Source organism: Bos javanicus, chromosome 11 (genome assembly GCF_032452875.1).
Source record: "Bos javanicus breed banteng chromosome 11, ARS-OSU_banteng_1.0, whole genome shotgun sequence".
Taxonomy (NCBI): domain Eukaryota; kingdom Metazoa; phylum Chordata; class Mammalia; order Artiodactyla; family Bovidae; genus Bos; species Bos javanicus.
The window spans coordinates 457,138-481,699 of NC_083878.1; the positions used below are offsets into that span (position 1 = coordinate 457,138).

The 24,562-nt window shown below is 48.3% G+C and overlaps 1 protein-coding gene across 1 annotated transcript in view; it reads right to left on the reverse strand.

Moving 5' to 3' along the window:
- FBLN7 (fibulin 7) overlaps nucleotides 1–24,562 on the reverse strand; it is a 56,777-nt gene that overhangs the window by 17,225 nt on the left and 14,990 nt on the right. Inside the window, exons 2-3 of the mRNA XM_061431416.1 lie at nucleotides 15,883–16,042; nucleotides 9,768–9,938 (exon numbers count right to left, since the gene is read on the reverse strand). Coding sequence (XP_061287400.1) covers nucleotides 9,768–9,938; nucleotides 15,883–16,042 — 331 coding nt within the window. The remainder of the gene's footprint in view (nucleotides 1–9,767; nucleotides 9,939–15,882; nucleotides 16,043–24,562) is intronic.

Consider the following 24,562-nt stretch of genomic DNA (forward strand, 5'->3'; position numbering starts at 1 on the left):
GGCAACTTGATCTCTGGTTCCTCTGCCTTTTCTAAAACCAGCTTGAACATCTGGAAGTTCATGGTTCACATATTGCTGAAGCCTGGCTTGGAGAATTTTGAGCATTACTTTATTAGCATGTGAGATGAGTGCAATTGTGTGGTAGTTTGAGCATTCTTTGCCTTTCTTAGGGATTGGAATGAAAACTGACCTTTTCCAGTCCTGTGGCCACTGCTGAGTTTTCCAGATTTGAGTGTGTGTGTGTGTATATATATATATATATATATATATATATATATATATTCTATTCAGATAAAAGTCAGAAGGAAATTGTTTTAAAATATAATCCCCCATTCATTCATTCAATCATTCAAACATTTGATAAATCAGCCAGCCAGTTGGTTTCACAGTAACCAAATATCAAGGGGCTACTCTATCAAAGGCAGCTCTTTCAGATGTTGTTTAAAGGTCTCTGAGGAAAGCCTCATGACCCAAAAGTAAGAGAACCAAAGCTTTGCTCTATTCTGACTTCAGGATAACCTTCCAGATACCAAATCTGGTGCAACACCGCGATTTCTGCAGTCTCCCTGTGGTCTGCCTCTGCGGGCTCTGCCTGCCTCCTCCACCCTCCTTTGTCTGATTCTGAGCTACGTCTTTTCTCTCTCTGCCCTCTCCTCTGGGTGCTGTGATCACTGTCCTGGATTTAAGCACCACGTGGCAGTGCTCAATGGCTAAGTCATGTCTGATTGTTGTGTGACCCCTCAGGACTGTAATCCACCAGGCTCCCAGTCGATGGGATTTCCCAGGCAAGAATATGGGGGCTGGTTGCCATTTCCTTCTCCAGTGGATCTTCCTGGACCAGGGATCCAACCCACATCTCCTGCATTGGCCCGCGGATTCTTAACCACTGAGCCACCAGGGGAGCCCATTTAAGCACCATCATCACGCTAATATAATTACTCCGAACTGCATCTGTGCGACCCTCCTTTGCCCTTGACTCTAGACTTTACATCCAATTGTTCACTTGGCTCTATTGAGAAAGGCAGTCTCTGGCCCCCCATTGGGCCTGGCGCCTGCCCTCAACCTGAGATGAAGCATTCCTAGGGCCTGTGCTGGGTTTACCACCTCATGTGGCCGTATGTTTCCCTTCTTCCTGCTCCACAAGTGCTGTTCAGTTCTGCTGAGGTCGTATGCTGATGGCTCTCAGGCTCACCTGAAGCTCCAGTGTTTCAGATTCCTTGGTGAAGTGGGGAATCCTTCCATTGCACACGAGCAAGCTGCCCTGGGCAGTCGCTGCTGAGAGGCCTGCCCACCCTGGGGGATGGACGCCCTTGGCTGGAACTGATCTTGCACTGTCCAGAAGCATGAGGACAGTGCGGCTTCATCCAGGGCCCGACCGCCTTGTATCTTCCTGGGTGACTCCAGTATTAAGATGCAGTGGGCAGAGTGCTTAAAGCCTCCCTGGGACTGGTAACCAGGGCACGGTGCTGGGTGTGATGGTCCCTGTGTGTTGAATGAATGGATCTCCACTGCAACATCACACAGACACATTAATGTAACCAAAATGGTATTCTGATCAACGACCTACACACAGGTTTAAAAAAAAAAAAATCCCCACCATTTACATCCCCACCAACAGGAAAAAGAATGAAATAATGCCATTTGCAGCAACATGGATGCACCTAGAGATGATCATACTGAGTGAAGTCAGTCATACAAAGACAAATATTACATGATAACCCTTAAATGTGGAATCTAAGTATTAATAATACAAGTCAAGTCACCTACAAAACAGAAACTGACTCAGACGTCGAAAACAAAATTGTGGTTACAAAGGGGAGAGGTGTGTGGGTGGTGAATGAGTTTGGAATTAGCAGATACATACTACTAAATACGGGCGTCCCCAGTGGCTTGGTGATAAAGAACCACCTGCCAACGCAGGAGACGCAGGTTCAACCCCTGGGTCAAGAAGATCCCCTGGAGAAGGAAATGGCAACCCACTCCAGAATTCTTGTCTGGGAAATCCCATGGACAGAGGAGCCTGGCAGGCTACAGAGTCCATGAGGTTGCAAAGAGTTGGGCACGACTCTAGAGACTAAACAAGAACAACAACTACTATATATATATATATATATATATATATATATATAAAATAAACAACAAAAATTTACTGTGTAGCACAGGGAACTCTATTCAGTATCTTGTAATAACCTACAATGGAAAAGAATCTGAAGCTGTACCTCTGAAACTAACATAAATCAACTATAATGAAATAAAAACAAAAACAACCAAAAACAAACCTACATCTGTCACTGGGTCTTCATGGTCTCTGTCCATGGCACCATGCAGCCTGTCACCCAAGATGGAGTCTGGGAACCTTGCCCTCTTTTCCTGCTCACATCCCTAGTGGGATAAGTTCCATGATGCTGTCTCCCCGTTCACTTTCAATCTTCCCTGTCCCCTGTTCAGTCTGGCCCCTGGACCTGCTAAGAGCCACCTAAGTGGTTTCCCAGTGTCCATCTCTTCCAGTCATCTCCAGTTCACATCTACACAGCAACAGTGTGCCCATCAAATTAGTACAGCCCTCTTCTGAAACCTGGCTTATTTTCTCAGAACTACAACCTCTACCACCCACCCAGTCCTCAGGACTCTAAGAGCTGGCTCAGGAATCTCTCTACCCAACTTTACTCCTTCTCAGCTCACACGCTGCTCCAGCAACAAGGTTCTATGTTTTACCTTGTCATTTCCTCAAACATGCCAAATTCTTCCTTTCCTAAGCCTTTGCACATGTTCCTCCCTCTTTCTAGGAGGGCATCCTTCCCATGCCACCCACTAATAACCATCTTCACCTGGTTGGATCCTGCTCATCCTTTCAATCCCAGCATCACTGTCACTGCCTCAGAGAGGCCTTCAACTGTCCTCACCCCATGGGAGGTTTTATTCCCAGTCCCTTGTTGTTGTCGCGAAGTTGTGTCTCTTTGGCTCTTTGCAACCCCATGACCTGCAGCATGCCAGGCCTCCCTGTTCATCACTGACTCCCGGAGTCCACCCAAACCCATGTCCATTGAGTCGGTGATGCCATCCAACCATCTCATCCTCTGTCATCCCCTTCTGCTCCTGCCTTCAGTCTTTCCCAGCATCAGGGTCTTTTCCAATGAGTCGGCTCTCTGCATCAGGTGGTATTGGAGCTTCGGCTTCAGCATCAGTCCCTCCAGTGAATATTCAGGGCTGATGTCAGTCCTTTCAAAGCACTGACCACAAATGCTGATTTGCTTACTTTTGTGCTCAGTGACCTGTCTTGCCTCCATCTTGGAGTGTGAGCCCTACTCACACTCCAAGTTGGGCAGCATCTGTTAGATTCAGCATTGAATCCCTAACATGATGCTTGGTGCACAGCCGGTACCCAGTGAAAACTGGTTGAATGAATGAAGGGTTTAAAAAGAGGAGGATGGGGATGAAAAAAGTAAACTTCTTTTCCCCACCATGGTGGACAAGGGTGTTTATTCCTCTCGTGCTGTTTTTTGGTTACCCATGTTGTCCAAGGGACAAGGTCTGTGGTTGTGATTTCCTCAGTTCAGGAAGCTTCAAATCTTAAAAATATGCTCTTCTGACTAAGAAGGGAAACAGGGAACTAATCCAGGAAGCTAAATGGCTGCTTTCCATTCTGGAGTTCCGGAGCCTACCTCTGCATTTTTAATGTGTAATTATGTGTCATCTGCTCTCATGCCAAGTTGGGTTCATCACCTTCCTTCAAGCGGTTGACTGGATGGGAGGCGGGGCAATTATTAAAGCACTCCCAAATTTTTCAGCGACACAGTTTGGCATCTTGAGTTCCCTGTAAACAAGAAGAGGATCTCCCCACTGTGGTCACACACAGAGTGACTACAAGACTCCTGAGAAGGTAAATGAAGTGTATGAGCAGTGGCCACTTGTGGGATTCTAGGGCCACTCTGAGGTGGGGAGAAGGGGCCGTTGGGTTGTTGAACTCCAGCCCGTGTCCTGTCCCCCCATCAATGCTGTCCCACCAAACAGCAGGTAGAAGCACTGTTTCTCCTTTTTGACAGGTTTGAGTGGCACCCTTTTGAGGCTTTTACTGGAAATAGCATCCTTTAGACAAACTCCTGCTGAGAACAGAAGTGTTGATCAGGCACCATCCACTCTCTTGGGAAAGGGTCCTGTCCAGCAGCTGATGGGGCACCTTGGTTGTGACACCAGTGTTTCTGTTCCATCACCACCCAAGGACTGGACTGGACTCCATGTCCGGTTTACACTTAAACCATAAGGTGAAAGTGTTAGTTTCTCAGTTGTGTCCGACTTGTTGTGACCCCATGGATTGTAGCCCACCAGGCTCCTCTGTCTGTGGAATTCTCCAGGCAAGAATACTGAAGTGGGTAGCAATTCCTTTCTCCAAGGGATCTTCTTGACCCAGGGATTGAACCCAGGTCTCCTCCATTGCAGGTGGACTCTTTACCATCTAAACCACCAGGGAAGCACCTAAGATGAAAAACATCCCTCTAAAATCTCAGCATGGACTAGCTGCCACCTCATTCCCTGAGCCAGTTCTTCTCAGGCTTTTAGATAATAAAGGTAGCCCTCATAGAAGTCCAGGATGGGCTGCTGCAAGCCGTCCTCAGGCATGGAGGTCAGGGAAGAAGGACTGATGGTTGGGGAGGAGGCTGGGAGGACAGGAGAGACCAAGAACACACGGCGAGTCTGGAATGAGCTGGGACATTCAAGGTGGAGAATGAGAAGCACCGTGTTGGACAATGGGAAAGGCCAGTAGACTTGCTGGCCATGCTGGGCAGTGGTCCTCCAAGGAGGATGAGCTCCACATCTCAGGAGAGGGGCCTTCTTGGTGGGACTGGGTGCCCTGATGTTTGTCAGGGCTGGCTCAGCCTTCCCAAAACATCAGTGCAGGTGGAGGTGAGCATGACTAGTATGTCCCACCTGGTCATACCCTACTGCTGGCTTACAGCTTGCAGTCCTGATTGGCGAGGGTTCAATTGCATCAGTGCCTCAAAATGTTCAATATCCTTCCCACTTCTGGCAGTGGCAAAAACCAGCGTTTTAGTGTTTCCTAAAATTCAGTTAACATCACAATCATATGAAAAATGCAGATTTCCCAAGGCCTATCCAACGATCTCACCCAACTTGGTAAACTTGTTGGGGCATCAGAACTTATGTTTTATAAGCTTTCTGGGTGATCCTGGAGCACCTGAAAGTTTGGGATCCACAGCACACAGGCCATGATACAGTAAGACTCCATTTTCCACTAAGACGGTTGGTCCTGCTGCAGGGAGGTGAGGTGCTATTATATAATTAATAGGTGTAAGCTCAGGAGGGCAGCTGGCACACATACCCAGGATCCTCTGAGAAGGCACTATTTACAACAGCCAAGCCATAGAAGCAACCTAGATGCCCATCGACAAATGAATGGATATTACTCAGGCATAAAAAATAATTTGAGTCAGTTCTAGTGAGGTGGATGAATCTAGAGCCTGTTATACAGATTGAAGTAAATCAGAAAACAAATTTCATGTATTAATGCATATATACATTAATATATATGCATAACATATGACACATATTTATGCTATGACATTGGGCTCCTATGGGTCCCAACTTTGTCAAGCAACAATGGACTCCTTTGCTCAAGGACTACGTTCCTGAGCCTCCAGTGTTTCTTATTTATCTGCCTAAATATGCATTTTTTCAGCTCTCTTCTCTTATGAACCCATCTTTTCATTCAAACCAGATGATGCTCACTGTAAATGTGTATCACAACTGAGGGCCAAATATGGATAAGACCTGAGCAAGAAAGAAAAATTCGCACAAGGGTAAAATGTGCTTCTGTCCACAGCATTACTGGGAGAACGGGAGCTGGTCTTGTTCTTGTGAAGAACAACACAACAGCACTTGGTCCAAAGGAAGTGAGCATACAACCAACTGCCCCCCAACTCCAGCCCAGATACACGGCCCAGAGACAAAGATGTGTGGAAAAGAAGACTTCATCAGCACTGTTGGTGGTGATGGGGAGGGGACTGTCTCCCAGGTGTCCACGACAAAGGAACCAAGAGGTGAGATGCCCACACACCTCATGGAAGATGGAATCGCCATCAGAGACACCCAGTGCTCAGAGAAAGAAACCAACTGAGGTCTGTAACTCAATGCTAGTCTGACTCTTTGTGACCCCATGGACTATACAGTCCAAAGAATTCTCTAGGCCAGAATACTGGAGTGGGTAGCTATTCCCTTCTCCAGGGGATCTTCCCAACCCAGGGATCAAACCCAGGTCTCCTGCATTGCAGGCAGATTCTTTACCAGCTGAGCCAGCAGGGAAGCCCTAAGTTAGAAGTTCAGTTCAGTTGTTCAGTCGTGTCCGACTCTTTGCAACCCCATGAACCACAGCACACCAGGCCTCCCTGTCTATCACCAACTCCCAGAGTCCACCCAAACTCATGTCCATCGAGTTGGTGATGCCATCCAACCATCTACCCTCCATCATCCCCTTCTCCTCCTGCCTTCAATCTTTCCCAGCATCAGAGTCTTTTCTAATAAGTCAGCTCTTCACATCAGGTGGCCAAAGTACTGGAGTTTCAGCTTCAACATCAGTCCTTCCAATGAACATCCAGGACTGATCTCCTTTAGGATGGACTGATTGGATCTCCTTGCAGTCCAAGGAACTCTCAAGAGTCTTCTCCAACACCACAGTCCAAAAGCATCAATTCTTCAGCGCTCAGCTTTCTTTATAGTCCAACTCTCACAACCACACATGACTACTGGAAAAACCATAGCCTTGACTAGACGGACCTTTGTTGGCAAAGTAATGTCTCTACTTTTTAATATGCTATCTACTTTCCTTCCAAGGAGTACGCATCTTTTAATTTCATGGCAGCAATCACCATCTGCAGTGATTTTGGAGCCCAAAAAGATAAAGTCAGCCACTGTTTCCACTGTTTCCCCATCTATTTCCCATGAAGTGATGGGACTGGATGCCATGATCTTAGTTTTCTGAATGTTGAATTTTAAGCCAACTTTTTCACTCTCCTCTTTCACTTTCATCAAGAGTTTAGTTCTAAAAAATAAAAATTAAATAAAAATTAAAAAAAGAGTTTAGTTCTTCTTCACTTTCTGTCATAAGGGTGATGTCATCTGCATATCTGAGGTTATTGATATTTCTTCTGGCAATCTTGATTCCAGCTTGTGCTTCCTCCAGCCCAGCGTTTCTCAGGATGTACTCTGCATAGAAGTTAAATAAGCAGGGTGACAATATACAGCCTTGACGTACTCCTTTTCTGATTTGGAACCAGTCTGTTGTTCCAAGTCCAGTTCTAACTGTTGCTTCCTGACCTGCATACAGGTTTCTAAAGAGGCAGGTCAGGTGGTCTGGTATTCCATCTCCTTCAGAATTTTCCACAGTTTATTGTGAACCACACAGTCAAAGGCTTTGGCATAGTCAATAAGGCAGAAACAGATGTTTTTCTGAAACTCTCTTTCTTTTTCGATGATCCAGCAGATGTTGGCAATTTGATCTCTGGTTCCTCTGCCTTTTCTAAAACCAGCTTGAACGTCTGAATTTCACGGTTCATGTATTGCTGAAGCCTGGCTTGGAGAATTAGAAGTACAGACACCGAAAGCAATGACAATGAAATGCTGCTGTAGTCCCACATCTGCTGCCACAGTTTAGTACACATAAGGTCCTGGATGGAGAGCTTTCAAGGTCAAGGCTAAGTCCAGATATTGGCATTTTCAGTGTGTGCAGGTCACATGGCTTGATTTCCTGGGTGGTTCCCAGATAACTCTGAGAGCTGGTACCTATCATCAACCTTCGAACCATGGTTCTTTCCAGGAGACGGGAAATGAAAGTCTAGGTCCATGAATGTGGTTCCAGTTGCCCAGGGCCTGTCATATCCAATCGCTTTTGTCTTTAGAGATGGCCTGTTTTCCTGATGTTCCTTTATATTTTCAAGTTATTCATGCACTAGAAGTCCTCTCCAAGCTACTCCTCACAATAAACTTACTGATATTTATGTAACATTTGCATTTTCCCCTTCAAAGCTTGGGCAAATCATGGACATTCTGCCCCAGCAGAAGTCCCATGAATCTTGTTCTGAAAATGACTGGTATCCATGATATTTTGACCATATACTTTCTTTCTTTGACCATGCCAGTTGACATGTAGTATCTTAGTTCCTCATCCCGGGATCAAACCTGTGCCCTCTGCGGTGCAATCATGGAGTCTCAATCACTGGATGGCCAGGGAAGTCCTTGACCATATACTTTTGAAAAGCCAACAAATTATGTGTGCCATGGCCGATTTTCCTCTACCTCAAAAAAGTACTGTTTTCCATGAAAAGATGCTCAACATCATTCATTATTAGAGAAATTCACATCAAAACTGCAATGAAGTATCACCTCACACCTTCAGAAAGGCCATCATCAAAAAATCTACAAGCAATAAATGCTGGAGAGGGTGTGAAGAAAAGGGCACCCTCTTGCACTGGTGGTGAGAATGTAAATTGATACAGCCACTAGGAGAACAGTATGAAATTATTTTCAAAAACTAGGAATAAAACTACATTATGACCCAGCAACCCTGCTACTGGACATATAGGCTGAGAAAGCCATAACTGAAAAAGACACATGTACCCCAATGTTCACAGGAGCGCTATTTACAATACCTAGGACATGGAAGCAGCCTTGATGTCCATCAGCGGACGAATGGATAAAGAAGGTGCAGTGCATATACACAGTGGAATGTTACTCAGCCACTAAAAGGAATGCATTTGAGTCAGTTCCAATGAGATGGATGGCTTGTTATACAGAGTGAAGTAAGTCAGAGAAAAACACAATTCATATATTAAAGCATATATATGAATCTAGAAAATTGGTACTGATGAACCTATTTGCAGGACAGGAGTAAAAATGAAGATTTACAGAACAGACTTTGGACACAGTGGGGGAAGGAGAGGGTGGGATGCACTGAGAGAGGAGCACTGACACATATACACTACATGTCAAACAGAGAGCCGGTGGGGAGCTGCTGTGCAGCACAGGAGCTCAGCCTGGGGCTCTGTGACAACCGTGAAGGGTGGGAAGCCATGAGCGGGGGTGGGAAGCCATGAGGGGGAGCGGGAGGTTCAGGAGGGGAGGGACATATGCGTACTTGTGGCTGATTCATGTTGTTGTATGGAAGAAGCCAACACAATATTGTAAAGCAATTATCCTCCAATTAAAAAAAAAAGTACTGTTTTCAAGGTTAGCACAGAGAAAAAAGAAGCCTTTTCATGCCGCCTTCTCAGCTGAATGGTTTCTCCTGCAGCCTGTCTACACCAAGCCCCAGCGCAGTCATGAGGGACACCTGAGAAATTTCCTCAGCATTATAGATCACCCGGAACCTTGCCATCAACTGCAGCCCCAGAGCAAGGCAGTCCAGGTCAGGAACATCTCTCCCAGTATCTCCCCGGCCCCTCCCAACCCACAGAAGGCTTCTTGCCCCAGCTCTGGGATAAGAGTGCATATGTCAATCAGTTCAGCCTGTTCTTTAGCTGTGTGACCTTGGGCAAATTCCTTCACCTCTCTATGCATCCATTTCCCTATAGGTAAAACATGACTAAATCGTTGAGAGGGTCTGGCAAGGGATTCTGGAGATAGAGGCCAGCCCAGGTCAGGCATGGAGTGAGTCATCAGACAGGCTGGCTGCGGCTCTGCGTTGAAAAATCAGGGAGAAAGTGTCCCCTGGAATGACCCCTCCCATCCAGCAGGCCCCTGGGAAGGAGGGACCGTACCTTTACAGCGGGGCTGCTCGCCCGTCCAGGTGCCGTTGGGAAGACACACCACACTGCTGGGCCCAACCAGCCGGAAGCCGGGATTGCAAGTAAAATGGACTTCGTGATCCACTAAGTACTTGCTTCCAAACTTTCTGCCATCCAGAGGGGCATTCAGAGCAGGGCAGGAAACTGTAAGGAAGAAAGGAAGGCCCACAAGCATTTAGACATCATTCTGGATTACAATCCATAAGGAAGGCTGAGTGCAGAACTGATGCTTTGGAACTATGGTGCTAGAAAAGACTCTTGAGAGTCCCTTGGACAGCAAGGAGATCAAACCAGTCAGTCCCAAAGGAAATCAACCCTGAATACTCATGATGCTGAAGCTGAAGCTCCAGGTCTTTGGCCATTTGAGCCGACTCACTGTAAAAGGCCCTGATGCTGGGGAAGATTGAGGGCAGGAGGACAAGGGGGCAACAGAGGATGAGATGGCTGGATGGTATCACTGACTCAATGGACATGAATTTGAGCAACCTTCGGCAGATAGTGAAGGACAGGGAAGCCTGGCGTGCTGCAGTCCATGGGGTCACAAAAAGCCAGAAAAGACTGAGCGACTGAAGAGCAACAACTGGATTACAATGGGCTTCCCCAGTGGTTCAGCAGAAAGAATCTGCCTGCCAACGCAGGAGATGCGGATTTGATCCTGGGTTGGGAAGATCCCCTGAAGAAGGAATTGGCAACACACTCTAGTATTCTTGTCTGGGAAATCCCACAGACAGAGGAGCCTGGAGGGCTACAGACATGGGGTCACAAAAGAATCAGACACGACTTAGTGACTAAACAACAACAAACTGGATCACAAAGCTTCTCACCCTCAGCACCCTCAGGCTGAGCGCCTGCTGCAAGCTGTGCACTGGGCTCCACTTCTTATTTTTTATTACAGTTTTTGGCTGCACCACAAAGCTTGCAGGGTCTTAGTTCCCCGATAAATGATCTAACTCAAGCCCTTGGCAGTGACAGCTCGGAGGCCTAGCCACTGGACTGGCAGGGAAGTCCTTGGACTGCACATTCAAAATACTACATGTCACTGAATACTCAGAGCACTCTCAGGCACAGGTAATGCATGCCTGCTTGGTGACAGATGAGGAGATGGTGGCTCAGACACACTCTTGTGTGCAGGGCCTGGCAATGTGGGAGGGTGGGAGCTAGGACCCCTGCAGGACCCACCGGCTCGTTCTGCCCTCTCAGAGCCCCAGCTCCCCAGGGTCTCCTTGGTTCTCCCAGACAGGCCATTTACAGCCCCATCTCCAGGCCCTGGTTTTTGCCCTTTTCCCTGCCTAGAATGTTCTCTCCCCCAGGACTGCCCATTTCTGGCGGCTTCTCACTATCTAGGTCTTGACTTGAATGCCCAACACCTTCCAGGGTGTTCTCTGACCATCACGTTCCACCAAGATTACTCCCCTGCCCATGACCTCATTTGGCTTTCTTATAATGTTTGTAACTGTTGGCATTTCTTATCGACGTGTTTGTTTGTACATTTGATGTCAGTCTACCCCTCAGAAGTTCCAGGGGGGCAGAGACCTCACCTGACCTCCTGTCCCGTCTGTATCCCCGTCACCAGCCTGTAGTGAAAACCTGGTAAATAATTCTTGACCAAATGAATGAATGAAAAATTGTTTATTGTATTCTTACTGTCTGCCAGGCACCCTGTTAGGAGTTTGAGACAATTAGTGAACAAACAGATGAAACTCAGCTCTCGGGAAGCCTCCTTCCATCAGGGAAGACACTCGACAAGCAAGATCCACAAGCAAATGGCAGAGTGTGACAAGAGGTGACAAGTGCCATGCAGAAAATAAAGTAGGGAATGGCACAGGGGAAGCCAGGGAAGGGGTGTATTTTGGGTATAGTGGTCAGGGGAGGGCTCCTTGGGACAAAGAGCTGAAGAAGCTAAAGGCATGACCATGCAGGTATCCAAGGAGGATAGAGGGATCAAGTCGGTGCAAAGGCCGTGAGGTAGGCATGTGCCTGGCAAGTCTGAGGAATGTCCGGGAGACCACCACGACTGCAGTGGGATGAACAAGCTGGACAGCACTGGGCATGAAGACAGAGGCAGTAGGGAGTGAGAGACAGCAGTGTCACGTGGCATCCCAGAGGAGACAAAAGGCCGCGTAACTTGCTCTTGGTGTGCAACGGGGCTGGACAGGGGAGGCGGTCCCTGTTCCTCCCCAACCTGCAGCCAAGCTCCACTCGTGGTCCACGCTGGTCTAAAGGAAGGCTGCCCCAAGTTAGGACAGCTTGAGTTTGGATTTGTTTGAGCTGGAAATTCAGAGTCACTTCTAACTCGTTTTTAAGGTAAGATCCAAATGTCATTTGTAAAAATACTTTCAGGGTTTTAGACAGATGAAACAAAGCTGTTGCTTCAGCTGTGTAGGCTGTAGTTTGTGATGGAGAACGGCCCAGCATCTACTAGGAGGACAGCATCTGCCCACACATCGCTCCAGGGGTGGGGAGCAGCCACTTGCATCTCTGCCCCACATCCCCACCCCCGTGTCCTGGGAGAAGAGTGGGAGCCGGTTCACTCCCTGAGGACTCTCGGTGCCCTTTGGGTTCTGGGGAACGTTTGACAATTGACACATGACCTTCTGTTAGTGAACTTCCAAGTGAGCACCCACGGTAATGATCTTGTGAGCAGAAAGCCAGGCGAACCGACATCCCAACACTTGGGCACCCCCAGGTTGCTGCTTCAGTCCCTGCAAGTACACGACTTTATATTTCTCTTTGAAAAATCTCCTACTCTATTGTGTTGAAGAGGATTTAAAATGCTTTGGGGGAAAGGAGTAGGGTCTCTCTGGGGAAGAGACATCTTTAAAACCCTCAAAGAAAACTTAGCCGCTGGAGCAACTCACCGGCAAATGGTATCAGAATGGATGGAATCGTATCTCCACATGGCTCCATAATGCAAGGATCAAACCTGAGTCTCCTGCATTGCAGGCGGATTCTTTACCATTTGAGCTACCTGAGCAGGCCCCCAATATATGTCAGCAGACTTAGTGAATGGATGTGCATGTGTGCATGCGAAGTTGCTGCAGTCGTGTCCAACTCTTTGTGACCCCATGGACCGTAGCACGGCAGGCTCCTCTGTCCATGGGAATCTTTCGGCAAGAATACTGCAGTGGGTTGCTGTACCCTCCTCCAGGGGATCTTCTGAATCCTGGGATCGAATCCACGTCTCTTGTGCCTCCTGCATTGGCAGGTGGGTTCTTTACCAAGAGCACCACCTGGGAAGTCCCAATGAATGGATACAGATTCAATAAAAATCAATTTTCAAGCATTTCCCAAATGGTAGCCAAAGGATTCGCTGGGTGGGAAGACACGCCCCTTGGCTGGTTCATTTCATCATGATTGCCTCGGTGAGCCTACAGGGCCTCCACCATCCCGGAGGATGTAACGTGTAAGAAAGAGCTCAGCAGGAAATCAATCCTGGCGATCTAGGGACGTTATTGGAATGAGGCTGCGGAGATAAGTCCTAAAGCTGATGGACTGTAAAGTTTTCAGGAAAGAAAGGCTGGGAAAATAGGAGGGAGCTACTCAGAAATAAACTGGAAAGAAGGCCAAGAATTCTCTGGGACTGGAAATTATTCTTCCTGACTCCCAAGCAAATGCCCTTTTAAAAAAAAGAAAAGATAATTTTCCTTCTACCTGCAGTGTGATCTGCGGCAAGCCTCTGGCTTCCCCTGGGCACATGTCAGCACACTTTACCCAGCAAGGCGGTGCTGACAGCTGCCCGCCCCCATGTCCAACGCACGAAGGAGACACAATGCACGGCAGCAATTCTTTAAAGAGAATTGGCCACTTTTTTGTTTAAGGTGTGTCCTGTGGGATCCTGGTCCCCTGATCCCAAACCCATGACCTTAGTGCAGAGTCTTAACCACTAGACCACCAGGAATGTCCCAAGAATTGGCCACGTTAAAAAGGTCTCGCATAGCTCAGGAAATAAAGACCTTGAACCCAGCAGCAAGAGGATTAGTAATTTAACCATAGCTGTGTTTCTTTTTAAACATATATATATACATATTCGAGAAGGAAATGGCAACCCACTCCAGTATCCTTGTCTGGAAAATCTCATGGGCAGTGGAGCCTGGTGGGCTGCAGTCCACGGGGTCGCTAAGAGTCGGCCATGACTGAGCGACTAACACGACTAACACTATATACATATATATGCATTTCTTTGGCTGTGCTGGGTCTTAGGTGCAGTACACAGGATCTTCAGGCTTGGCTACGGCATGAAGGATCTTTTTTTTCAGTTACGGGATCCAGTTCCCTGACCAGGGATCGATCCCTGGTCCCCTGCATTGGGAACACAGTCTTAGTCACTGGACTACCAGGGAAAACCCTTACCTTTTTTTTTCTGTATTCATGGACAGGGACCTCAAAGATGGGCAGGGCAGTTGTAGAAATTCCCTTCTGCAGGTTTTTCTTGGAAACTCCCAGAAACCCGCAGGCACTCTGATCCCAAGAAAACAGGAAGGACCAGTGCGGTTGAGCCTCAGCAGTGAACAAAATCCCCAGAACAGAACCCACTATCACTAACTCACGTTTCTTGGCCTCAGTTTCCACATCTGCAGCCGAAAGGAGGGATGCCACGCTGTGCCAAGCCTCAGCGAAGGCCGTGGCCTCTCGGCACCTTGGAAAGTGTGAGGTGTTTGGCCACCAGGTCCAGCTCTGCACCCATGCAGCCAAAGAAAACAGGAATTGACTCAGGACTGTGGAGACTCTAGATTTGCTACCAGAGTCTGCAAAGGTAGAAAATCCAACCCAGGAAATTCATCTCACACCACCAAGGAGACCCTTGAGAAAAGCATCTTAAGTGAGTGAAGACATCAGATATTCCTCAGCCTGATGACTTAAACAAATATACGGCAACCCACTGCCCCACCCGACCCCCATAACCCTGTGTGCATGTGAGCAAAAGTGTTAGTCCATCAATCATGTCTGACTTTTGCAACCCCATGTATTGCAGCCCAACAGGCTCCTCTGTCAATGGGATTCTCAAGGCAAGAATACTGGAGTGGGGTGGCACACCCTCCTCCAGGGGATCTTCCCAACCCAGGGATCAAACCAGGTCTCCCAAATTGCAGGCAGATCCTTTACTGCCTGAGCCACCAGGGAAGGCAAGAATACTGGAGTAGGTAGCCATTCCCTTCTCCAAGGGAATCTTCCCAACCCAGGGATTGTACCCAGGCCTCCCATATTGTAGGCAGATTCTTTACTGCATGAGCCACCAGAGTCGTCATGACTTAAACAAACATACAACAGGCTCCCTGACCCCTGTCACCCTGAGGAGAGACCAGAAGAAATGCAGCCTCCCATGCCAGGCCTTGACAGCATGCAATCCATTACTGGGACAACCAGGAAAGGCCCAGTGTCTGTCAGAGTCCTACCCCAGGGGAAGGGGTCTGGGGGCAGGGGGGAGGGCAGCAGAGACAAATGCAAATTGCCCTGAGCAGCCTCTCCAGCCCAACCCACTGCACTAACAGGGGGCTCGTGGAAAACGAATAATTTTCACGCCTGGAAAACAGAACCCAGTGTTGGTTTGTGGGCTGTACCCGGCAGGCCACAGGAGTGCGAGATATTAATGGTGGGGAAGCCATGAGTGTTCGGGGAGAGTGTATGTGGGACCCCTCTTTGCTTTTCATTCAGTTTGCCGTGAAATGACAACGGCTCTAAAAAAATAGTCTATTAAATGACAAAACAAGAAAAATGAACCAACTAGGGTCTCTCCTGATGGGGATGCAGGCTCTGAAAGTTGTGCCTTTCGACCATTCTCTGGAGAAGCTATGCGTGGGGTTCTCCAGTCAAGAACACTGGAGTGGGTTGCCATTTCCTCCTCCAGGGGATCTTTCCCACCCAGAGATCGAACCCGAGTCTCTTAGATCTCCTGCACTGGCAGGCAGGCTCTTCACTACTAGTGTCCCCTGGGAAGCCCCGATGACAGGGGGGGAAGTGGGAAATGCCTTCCTAGCACCCAGCCCCAGACAGAAGGCGAGGCCGGGAAGGCCTGGGAGTCAATCCAGCCACGGGAGATAGGAGCAGGGCGAGGACCCCCCGGGCTCGGGGCGCTGACCTGGGGACCCACCTGGGGGCGTATCCGGGCCCGCCTTGCTCACAGAGCTCTGCAGCGCCGCCAGCCGGCTCTTCATGTGACGGACGCCCTCGGCGAAGCGTGTCTCCTGGCCTTTCAGCAACTGCTGCAGGTGGCGGATAGCCGTGAGGAACTGCTGTTTGTTGAGACAGTTCTGGGGAGAGGAAAAAATATCCATCAGCACCACTAGCATGGGGGGCCAGCGGTCACCGGGACCCTGGGCTCTAACACCCTGGGGATCCGCTGAGCACAATGCAGAAGCGGCCCCGCCGGTGTCCCGACAATGTATCCGGTGAGGTCCCCAAAGAGCATCCCCAGTTCATCCCTCAACAAAAATAAAGCGCCGATTTTCAGAGTGCAGGGCAGAAGTGATGACTCTAAGTGATTGGGTGGTAGAAGAATTATCTGAACACAATGTGCCTTATATGAGTGATCTTACTTCAAAGACCGCCCCCCGCCCCCATCCCGCTAATTCTTCATTCCAAGTTAATGCTCGGAAATCTGGGCCTTAAGGAACTTTTTCTTTCTTTATCCTTTGGCTTTTTTATTCTACCTTGGACATTTTTAAGCAGATGGATGATATAACATAAAACAGGCAAATCAGGGAAGCCCAGTGGTTCCCATTGTTTTAAAAATGTAACAGGGCACAGGACTTCCCTGGTGGTCCAGTGGTTAAGAATCTACCTTGCAGTTCAGGGGATGCAGGTTCAATCCCTGGCTGGACAACTAAGATCCCACATGCCTTGATGCCACTAAGCCCTGGAGCAACAACAGAAGACCCCACGTGACTCAAGGAAATCCCATATGCCACAAGTAAACACCCGACACAGCCAAATAAATAATTAAGTATTTAAAAAAATATAACAGGGCAAGTTCAGTTCAGTTTAGTCACTCAGTTGTGTCCAACTCTGTGACTCATGAACTTCAGCATGCCAGGCTTCCCTGTCCATTACCAACTCCCCAAACTTGCTCAAACTCATGTCCATCAAGTTGGTGATGACATCCAACCATCTCATCCTCTGTCATCCCCTTCTCCTCCTGCCTTCAATCTTTCCCAGCATTGGAAAATGCTGGAGAAGGAAATGGCATACCACTTCAGTATTCTTGCCTTGAGAACCCCATGAACAGTATGAAAAGGCAACAGGGCAAGTAAGAAGAATTAAAGGAGTATTCAGTTAAAGTTAATGCTGAGTTCTAACACTTTTTGAAAAGCTCAAAAAACAGAAGAAGGAGGCATGTGCTTATCACGATAGAAACTAACTTTAAGCAACACTTGGTATCATGCCTACTGATAAAAATCTCAAGGTTTCTGATCCTAATGGGGGCTTCCCAAGTGGCGCTAAGTGGTAAAGAACCCACCGGCCAATGCAGGAGATAAGAGATGGGGGTTTGATCCCTGGGTTGGGAAGATCCCCTGGAGGAATGCATGGCAACCCACTCCAGTATTCTTGCCTGGGAAATCCCATGGACAGAGGAGCCTGGCGGGCTACCGTCTGTGGGGTTGCAGAGAGTCGGACACGACTGAGCAACTGAGTGTGCACTGATCCTAACTGCCCTTAAGAGCCAGGACGTGAACAGGAGGAAGGGAGAGGTGAGGACTTCCCTGGTGATCCCGTGATTAAGACTGTGCTTCCAGCACAGAGGGCACAGGTTCAATCGTTGATCCAGGAACTAACGTCCCCCATGCCAAGGTGTGGAGGGTGCAAAAAAAGTAATAAACACATAAGGACATTGCCTCACTGGGAACAAAAAGGAAGAAAGAAAGGAGAGGTGAGTACAGTGGGCAGAGATGGGACGGGCCCTGGTTCACATGTTGCACATTACCTCAGCACGCCTAGTCCAACCTGACTCACATGACCTGCACGGAACAAAGGAGAGTGGGATGATGGCAACCTCTGGGGATAGGCTTGTGAATCCGCTTTTATGTTTTTATACTTAATTTTTTTTCCTACAGTGATTATTAGCTTTATAATTAGAAAAAAAGGTTTCAAAGGTGGCCAGCAGCCGGCAGCTGGGAGGCACGTGGCCTCTGCAGCCTGGGTGGCTTCCAGCATCACCAGCGGAGCGCTGCCACTGTGGCGGAGACGGAGCCGCAGCCGCTCTCCTAGGGCGGGTGCCAGGCCGCCGCACCTCGGAGATCTGACCAAACACATGCCTCACTGCTCCGGGTCAATGGATGCTTTTGACAAAGCTGAATCCCCAGTTGCCCCTGGAGCTCGTTAATCCATGGGGGCTCCCTGGCCTCCACCCTAAAACCAGGGCCTGACTGGGCCTGGCCCCAAACACAACCGTTGGGAAGTGAACTTTTGTTTGCTTTCCTTCTCCCTCCCTCCTTGTGGTCCTTCCCACGCAGGCCCTGGGCACCAGGGCAGTGACCTCCTGCAGTCCCTGACCTGCCCAGCATGGTGCAGCCATCCACCCAGATCGGACTTTGCACACCCACCTCCCTTCCCTCTAAAAAAACATAATAATAATAAGGAGCTGCTTCCAGAGATGCTGCTCCATATCATGTGTGATTCACATTTGTGAAGTTCCTCATAGTGTACCAAGCTATATGCTACTCCTAAGAGAACAGAGGAGCCTGGCAGGCTACAGTCCATAGGGTCGAAAGGAATTTGACGAGACTGAAGTGACTGAGCACACTAAAGGACTACTGGCTGGCAGCAGCCCTGTGAGGAAAGCCTGGGACTGTCTCTGTTTTACAGTCAAGATACAGAGGCTGGAAGTCAAGCAACTTGTCCTGAACCGTGTGGCCTGTGAGCGGCAGCGCCAGGCTGGGGGCCTGCTGACTCCAGTCCATCGCTCCCACAAGTCGTCCCCCCCGGCTGACTTACGCCTTAGTGCGCTCAGTCGCTCAGTCGTGTCTGATTCTGCAACCCCATGGGCTGTAGCCCACCAGGCTCCTCTATCCATGGGATTCTCCAGGCCAGAACCCTGGAGTGGGCTGCAATTTCCTCTTCCAGGGGATCTTCCCGACCCAGGGATCGAGCTCAAGCCTCCCGCATTGCAGGCAGATTCTTTACCACTTGTTTCACAAACGCCTCTGTGTGGTGAATGTTCTTGATTAGTCTGCACGAGGGATTGATCACTCTGTGACCCAAGCTAAATATCCCACAAGAGTGGATTTCTAACTCCTGTGTGGATTCCAGGTTGCGAGCATGGGCAGTGGAGACAGGAAGTGGGGTGGGTGGAGTGGAAGAGACAGCTTCACACACTGAGCCAGGCCAGCAGCTGCCTCCAGGGCGTGACAGCTGGGAGAGGGCAGTCCCAGGGGACAGGGAAGGGCTAAGTTTCAAAGTAGGAGATGTTAGATCAATGCCAAGGCTTCTGCCGGGAACCTGGCATGGAGGACATGGGACTCTAGTCAGTACAGAAGGAAAGACAGCGGGAGTGGAAATAAAGGGGCCTCTGGGAAGCCAAGTGAGTTGAAACTCAGTGCTCCCAGGTCCAGACACACTGCTCTGCTTGTGGTGGCACTGCCCTGGAACCCTGCCTACCTATGCACCATGAGCAGCAGGCACCACTGGCTTTGCCTCGAGGTGCTCATTACAGGTGAGGTGTGCTCACCTCTAGGCTTCCCGGGTGGCACTAGTGGTAAAGAACACTCCTATCAATGCAGGAGACGTAAGAGACACGGGTTCGATGTTTTGATCCCTGGGTTGGGAAGATCCCCTGGGGGAGAGTCCCATGGACAGAAGAGCCTCTGCGCTACAGCCCATGGGTCACAGAGTTGGACACGGCTGACGTGACTTAGCAAGCACATGCTCATCTCTCCAGTCACGATGGGAAAACCTCCCAGATCAAGTACACTAAGGGCACGCAAAGGTGGAGACTGAGGAGGAAGGTGGTGGGCAGGTTGATGAGGGAAAGTCAGGAAACCTTAGCCATCCCTGCCTCCAGCCTCACTAGGGTGATGCTAACAGAATTAAGCGTTAAAGATCCTGTGGTCAATTAACGTACGACCAAGGAGCCAAGAACATATAATGGCAAAAGCAGTCTCTTCAATAAATGGTGCTAGTGAGGAATGGAGGAGTATTTCCTGCCATGTCAAACAAGGACGTCACAGTCATCAGTGACGGCAGGCCTCCGATGCGACCCTTCGAGCCCTAAGGGCACTCAGGAAGAAGAACACGCGAGATCTAGCAGCATGAGACTACAGCCACTCCCTACGGTGAGCCCCAAGGAAGCTTAGGAAGTATAAAACCCAGATAGCTGAGGTACATGAAAGGAACGATTTCAGTGAGCCCAGACTCTTGCATCTTCCCATACACAGAAAGCACTAAATTCCTTAACTTGGGATATCTGGTTTTCTTTAACGATAATCTTTTGATGTTTAGACGACCAGATATTTGTTGCAAAACTTCTATATAGCCTGGTTCATCCCCTCGCCTCCTCAGAGTCGTTCTCTCCGGGTTGCTTGAGATACTGCCTCCCAGGCTTGAAGTCCTAAGAATTCCCACCAAATAAAACATAACTCTCACCTTTTAGGTTATGAATATTTTTTAAGTTGACACTGGGAAAAACTGGACAGTAACACGCAAAAGGATGAAACTAGACCACTGTCTCACATCCTCCACAAAATTCACTCAAGTTATACTGAAAATGTAAACATAAGACCTGAAACCATAAAACTCCTAGAAGAAAACACAGGCAGTAAGCTCTTTGACGTCAGTCTTGACTGTTTTTTGGATTTGACACCAAAAGTAAAGGCAGTGAAAGCACTCATAAACAAGTGAAGCCAAATCCAACCGGAAAGCTTCTACACATCAAAGGAAACCAGAGGCAAAATGAAAAGGCAATCTGCAGAACGGGAGGGAATACTTCCAAGTCATCTGCAAAATTTCTGACAAGGGGTTAATATCCAAAATACGCAAAGAACTCATATAATGCAAGAGCAAAAAACAAGAAAAAAACAAAATACTTTGGCTACCTGATGTGAAGAACCGACTCCTTAGAAAAGACCCTGATGCTGGAAAAGACTGAAGGAAGGAGGAGAAGAGGGTGACAGAGAATGAGATGGTTGGATGGCATCACCGACTCAACGGACATGAGTTTGAGCAAGCTCCAACTCAAGTTGGTGAAGGACAGGGAAGCCTGGCATGCTGCAGTCCATGGGGTCTCAAGGAGTTGGACACAACTGAGTGACTGAACCGAACTGAAACAAAAACCTGATTTTAACATGGGCAGAGGTTCTGAATAGTTTTTCCAAAGAAGACATTCCAAAGATGGCCAACAGGTAAATAATAAGATGCTCAACATGACTAATCATCAGAGAAATGCAAATCAAAACCGCAATAAGTATCACCGCATTCCTGTTGAATGGCTATTATAGAAGAAACAAGAAATAACAAGTATTGGTGAAGATGTGGAGAAATGTGAACCCTCATTCCCTGTTTGTGGGAAAGTAAATTGGTGCAGCCACAATGGAAAACAGATTGGAGTTTACTTAAAAAATTAAAAATAGAACTACCATATGATCTAGCAAGGAAATCCAACCAGTCCACCCTAAAGGAAACCAGCCTTGAATATTCATTGGAAGCACTGATGCTGAAGCTGAAACTCCAATACTTTGGCCACCTGATGCAAAGAGCTGACTCATTTGAAAAGACCCTGATGCTGGGAAAGATTGAAGGTAGGAGGAGAAGGGGACGACGGAGGATGAGATGGTTGGATGGCATCACAGACTCCATGGACATGAGTTTGGGTAAACTGCAGGAGTTGGTGATGGACAGGGAGGCCTGGCGTGCTACAGCCCATGGGGTCGCAAAGAGTCGGACACAACTGAGCGACTGAACTGAATTGATGATCTAGGAATTCCAAAGGAAACAAAGTTATATCTTGAAAAGGTAATATACACTCCCATGCCCACTGCAGTGTTATTTTCAATAGCTAAGACATGCGAACAACTTTAATGTCCACTAGCCGTGAAGACTCAGCACAGCCAAAGGTAAATAAATTAATGAATTTTTTAAAAGTTGATGAGAGTAGATTTTTTTTTGGCCATGCAGCCTGTGGGACCTGCATTGGAAGTACAGAGTCTTAACCACCAGACTACCAGGAAAGTCTCTTAAAAGAACAGATCTCAAAAGCTCCCATCATGAGAAAAAAACTGCAACTATGTGAGGTGATGGGTGTTAATTAAATTTACTGTGGTGATCATTTCACAATATATATGTATATCAAATCATTGTTTTGTATATACCTTGGACCGTGTGGTGTGCATGTGTGCTTATTCGTGTCTGACTCTTTGCGACCCCAAGGACTGTAACCAGCCCAGTTCTTCTGTTCATGGCATTTTCCAGACAAGAACACTGGAATGGGTTGCCATTTCGTCCTCCAGGAGATCTTCCTGACCTAGGGATCAAGCCCATATCTCTTGCATCTCTTACTCTGGCAGGCGGATTCTTTACCACTAGAGTCACTGGGGAAGCCCCATATCTTGGACTAATACAATGCTATCACACATTTATATTATATTATGTAATTTTATCTCAATAAAACTGGGAGAGGGAGGAAAAATAAAGTTCACAAGGGGAAAAAAAGGGAGATCCTTGTCCTCTTGGCAAGCTAGCTTGGCAGGGGCTGAACCAGGGTGCCAGAGCAGTGGAAAGAATGATTGCTTGAGGTTTAATGGGTTTATGCAGCCGCTGCTACTAACAGGCCAGCTCCTTGATCCCAAATTGCTAGAAATGGAGCCCATGGGCACCACGCTCAGAATCTGTCGCCTGTAGGGACCTCAGCAATGGCATAACTGAATTCATCTGCAGAGCAGGGGATAGGCTAGAAACCTTCAGATCGAGTCAAGGGCTCAAGAGGTCTGCATTATATGGACATACAGGGACAAGTGAAGTCACGAGGTGGGGGCTGAGAACCTAAGCATCCCTCCTTGTCAAACTGAGAAAACTTTGTCTATTTGCTTGGTCAGAAAAATAAAGCATACTTTCTGCAAAACCACTCAAAATCCAGAAGAACACATCAGAACGAAGGACAAGTCCCATGACCACAGACAACCACTGTTCACGTTTAGTGTGGTTTTAACATTTGGATCAGATATACACTCACACACGCAAAGGCGTCACCTGACGGTTGCTGGACCACGGATGCAGGCCCCGCATTAGTTCTTTATTCTTGGCTCCAAGTTGTTGGTTTCCACACCAATGAACAGAGCAAAAGTCAGACCCTGCACCTCAGTCTGCTTCGGTTCCTCTGTGTTCTTTTCGGTCCACTTCCGTTTGTCTGCCCACTTCCCCTCCCATGCCCATCATCAGTATGTGCTTTCGGCCGAGAGAAGCCACACAGGGAACAGACCATTTCCTTCTCTGTAAACGTAGGCAAGGGGGCTTTGAGGGGCTTCAAGGGCCTGCAAGGCTGCGGGACAAGAAACAGGCTGGACCATCTGGTGTCACCCACCTGCATTTCAGCCTGGCCCCGCCATGGCAACTGCTGGCTTCCCATCTCAGGGTCCCAGACCCTAACTGTGAAAAAGAACCTCCCACTTAGGTGGGAAGGCTCACCAAGGCTGTGACTGGGTGAAGGTCAAGTCTGGATGGGGCCGACAAGAGAGGGGTCCACACCAGGGAAGGAAGGCCTATCTTAGGGCCCCCACTTTCCCAGGTCTCTTCCAGGACCCCACTTTTTAAAATTTTTACTGTTTGGCCACACCATGCACATATGGGATCTTAGTTCCCCAACTAGGGATCAAACACGCACCCCCTGCACTGGAAGCCCAGTCTTAACCACTGGACCACCAGGGAAGTCCCTAGGACCCTCACTTTTAATATTCTTCTCAAAGAGCTCCTCAAATGGCCTAAATTTGCATCCTTTCAATACTGGTCTCCATCCATGCTTGGCATAGGCTGTTGACAATAAATAATGAAAATTAGTTCTCATTTCTGTGAATTAATAAATTATTTATAATGGGACCAAGAAAATACATTCAGTGAAACTCTCCCATCCTCGAGGAGAAGAAGATCAAGATTTCCCATTTCTGATATCAAAGTCTCCTTCAGAGCACTGGGCCTTCCAGTGAATTTAAACACCGAGTGTGATGTTTGCAGAGAAGACCAGAAGCAGAGAGAGGAGTAGCAACAGCAGTCATTCCACCCGCTCTTTCCGAGCTGGGGTGGAGGTGGCAGAGATGGTTCCAGAACACACCAGCCAATGTTGACAGCCAGGTGGGAGGGGGCTGGGTCTAAGGCTTCTGGAAGCAAGGAGGTCAAAGAACTGTACTCCATCCACCCCACGCCACATCCAGGGAAAGTCTTGCCTATCTTCTTTCCAACTCATCCTCTTACAACATTCATTCTGATGGATCTGGTGGGGATACTTCAGAGGTTAAACACTCCTGTTCCTGGGAGACTAAGCAGCTCAGAGACCCCACCTGTTGGCCCAGGGCTGGACACAGACAAAGACAGTTTGTGTGCCCAGCTCATTGCAGCCCCGTGCCAGAACTCGGTGGGTGGACCCTCCCACCCCATCCAGGCCTCCTTGCCGCCTGGGCTCAGTTTACAAGTGAAGCCCAGTTCTCAAAGCACTGAAGTGCCAGGGCATGCCAGATTGGTGGGTGGAGGTGTCCTTGAGGCTCTGTTCTCACGTGACCTGGCTTGATGGCCATCCTCACATCAGTCTTGGCAAGGAGACTATTTCTAAAAGCCACCTCAGTGACAACAGAACC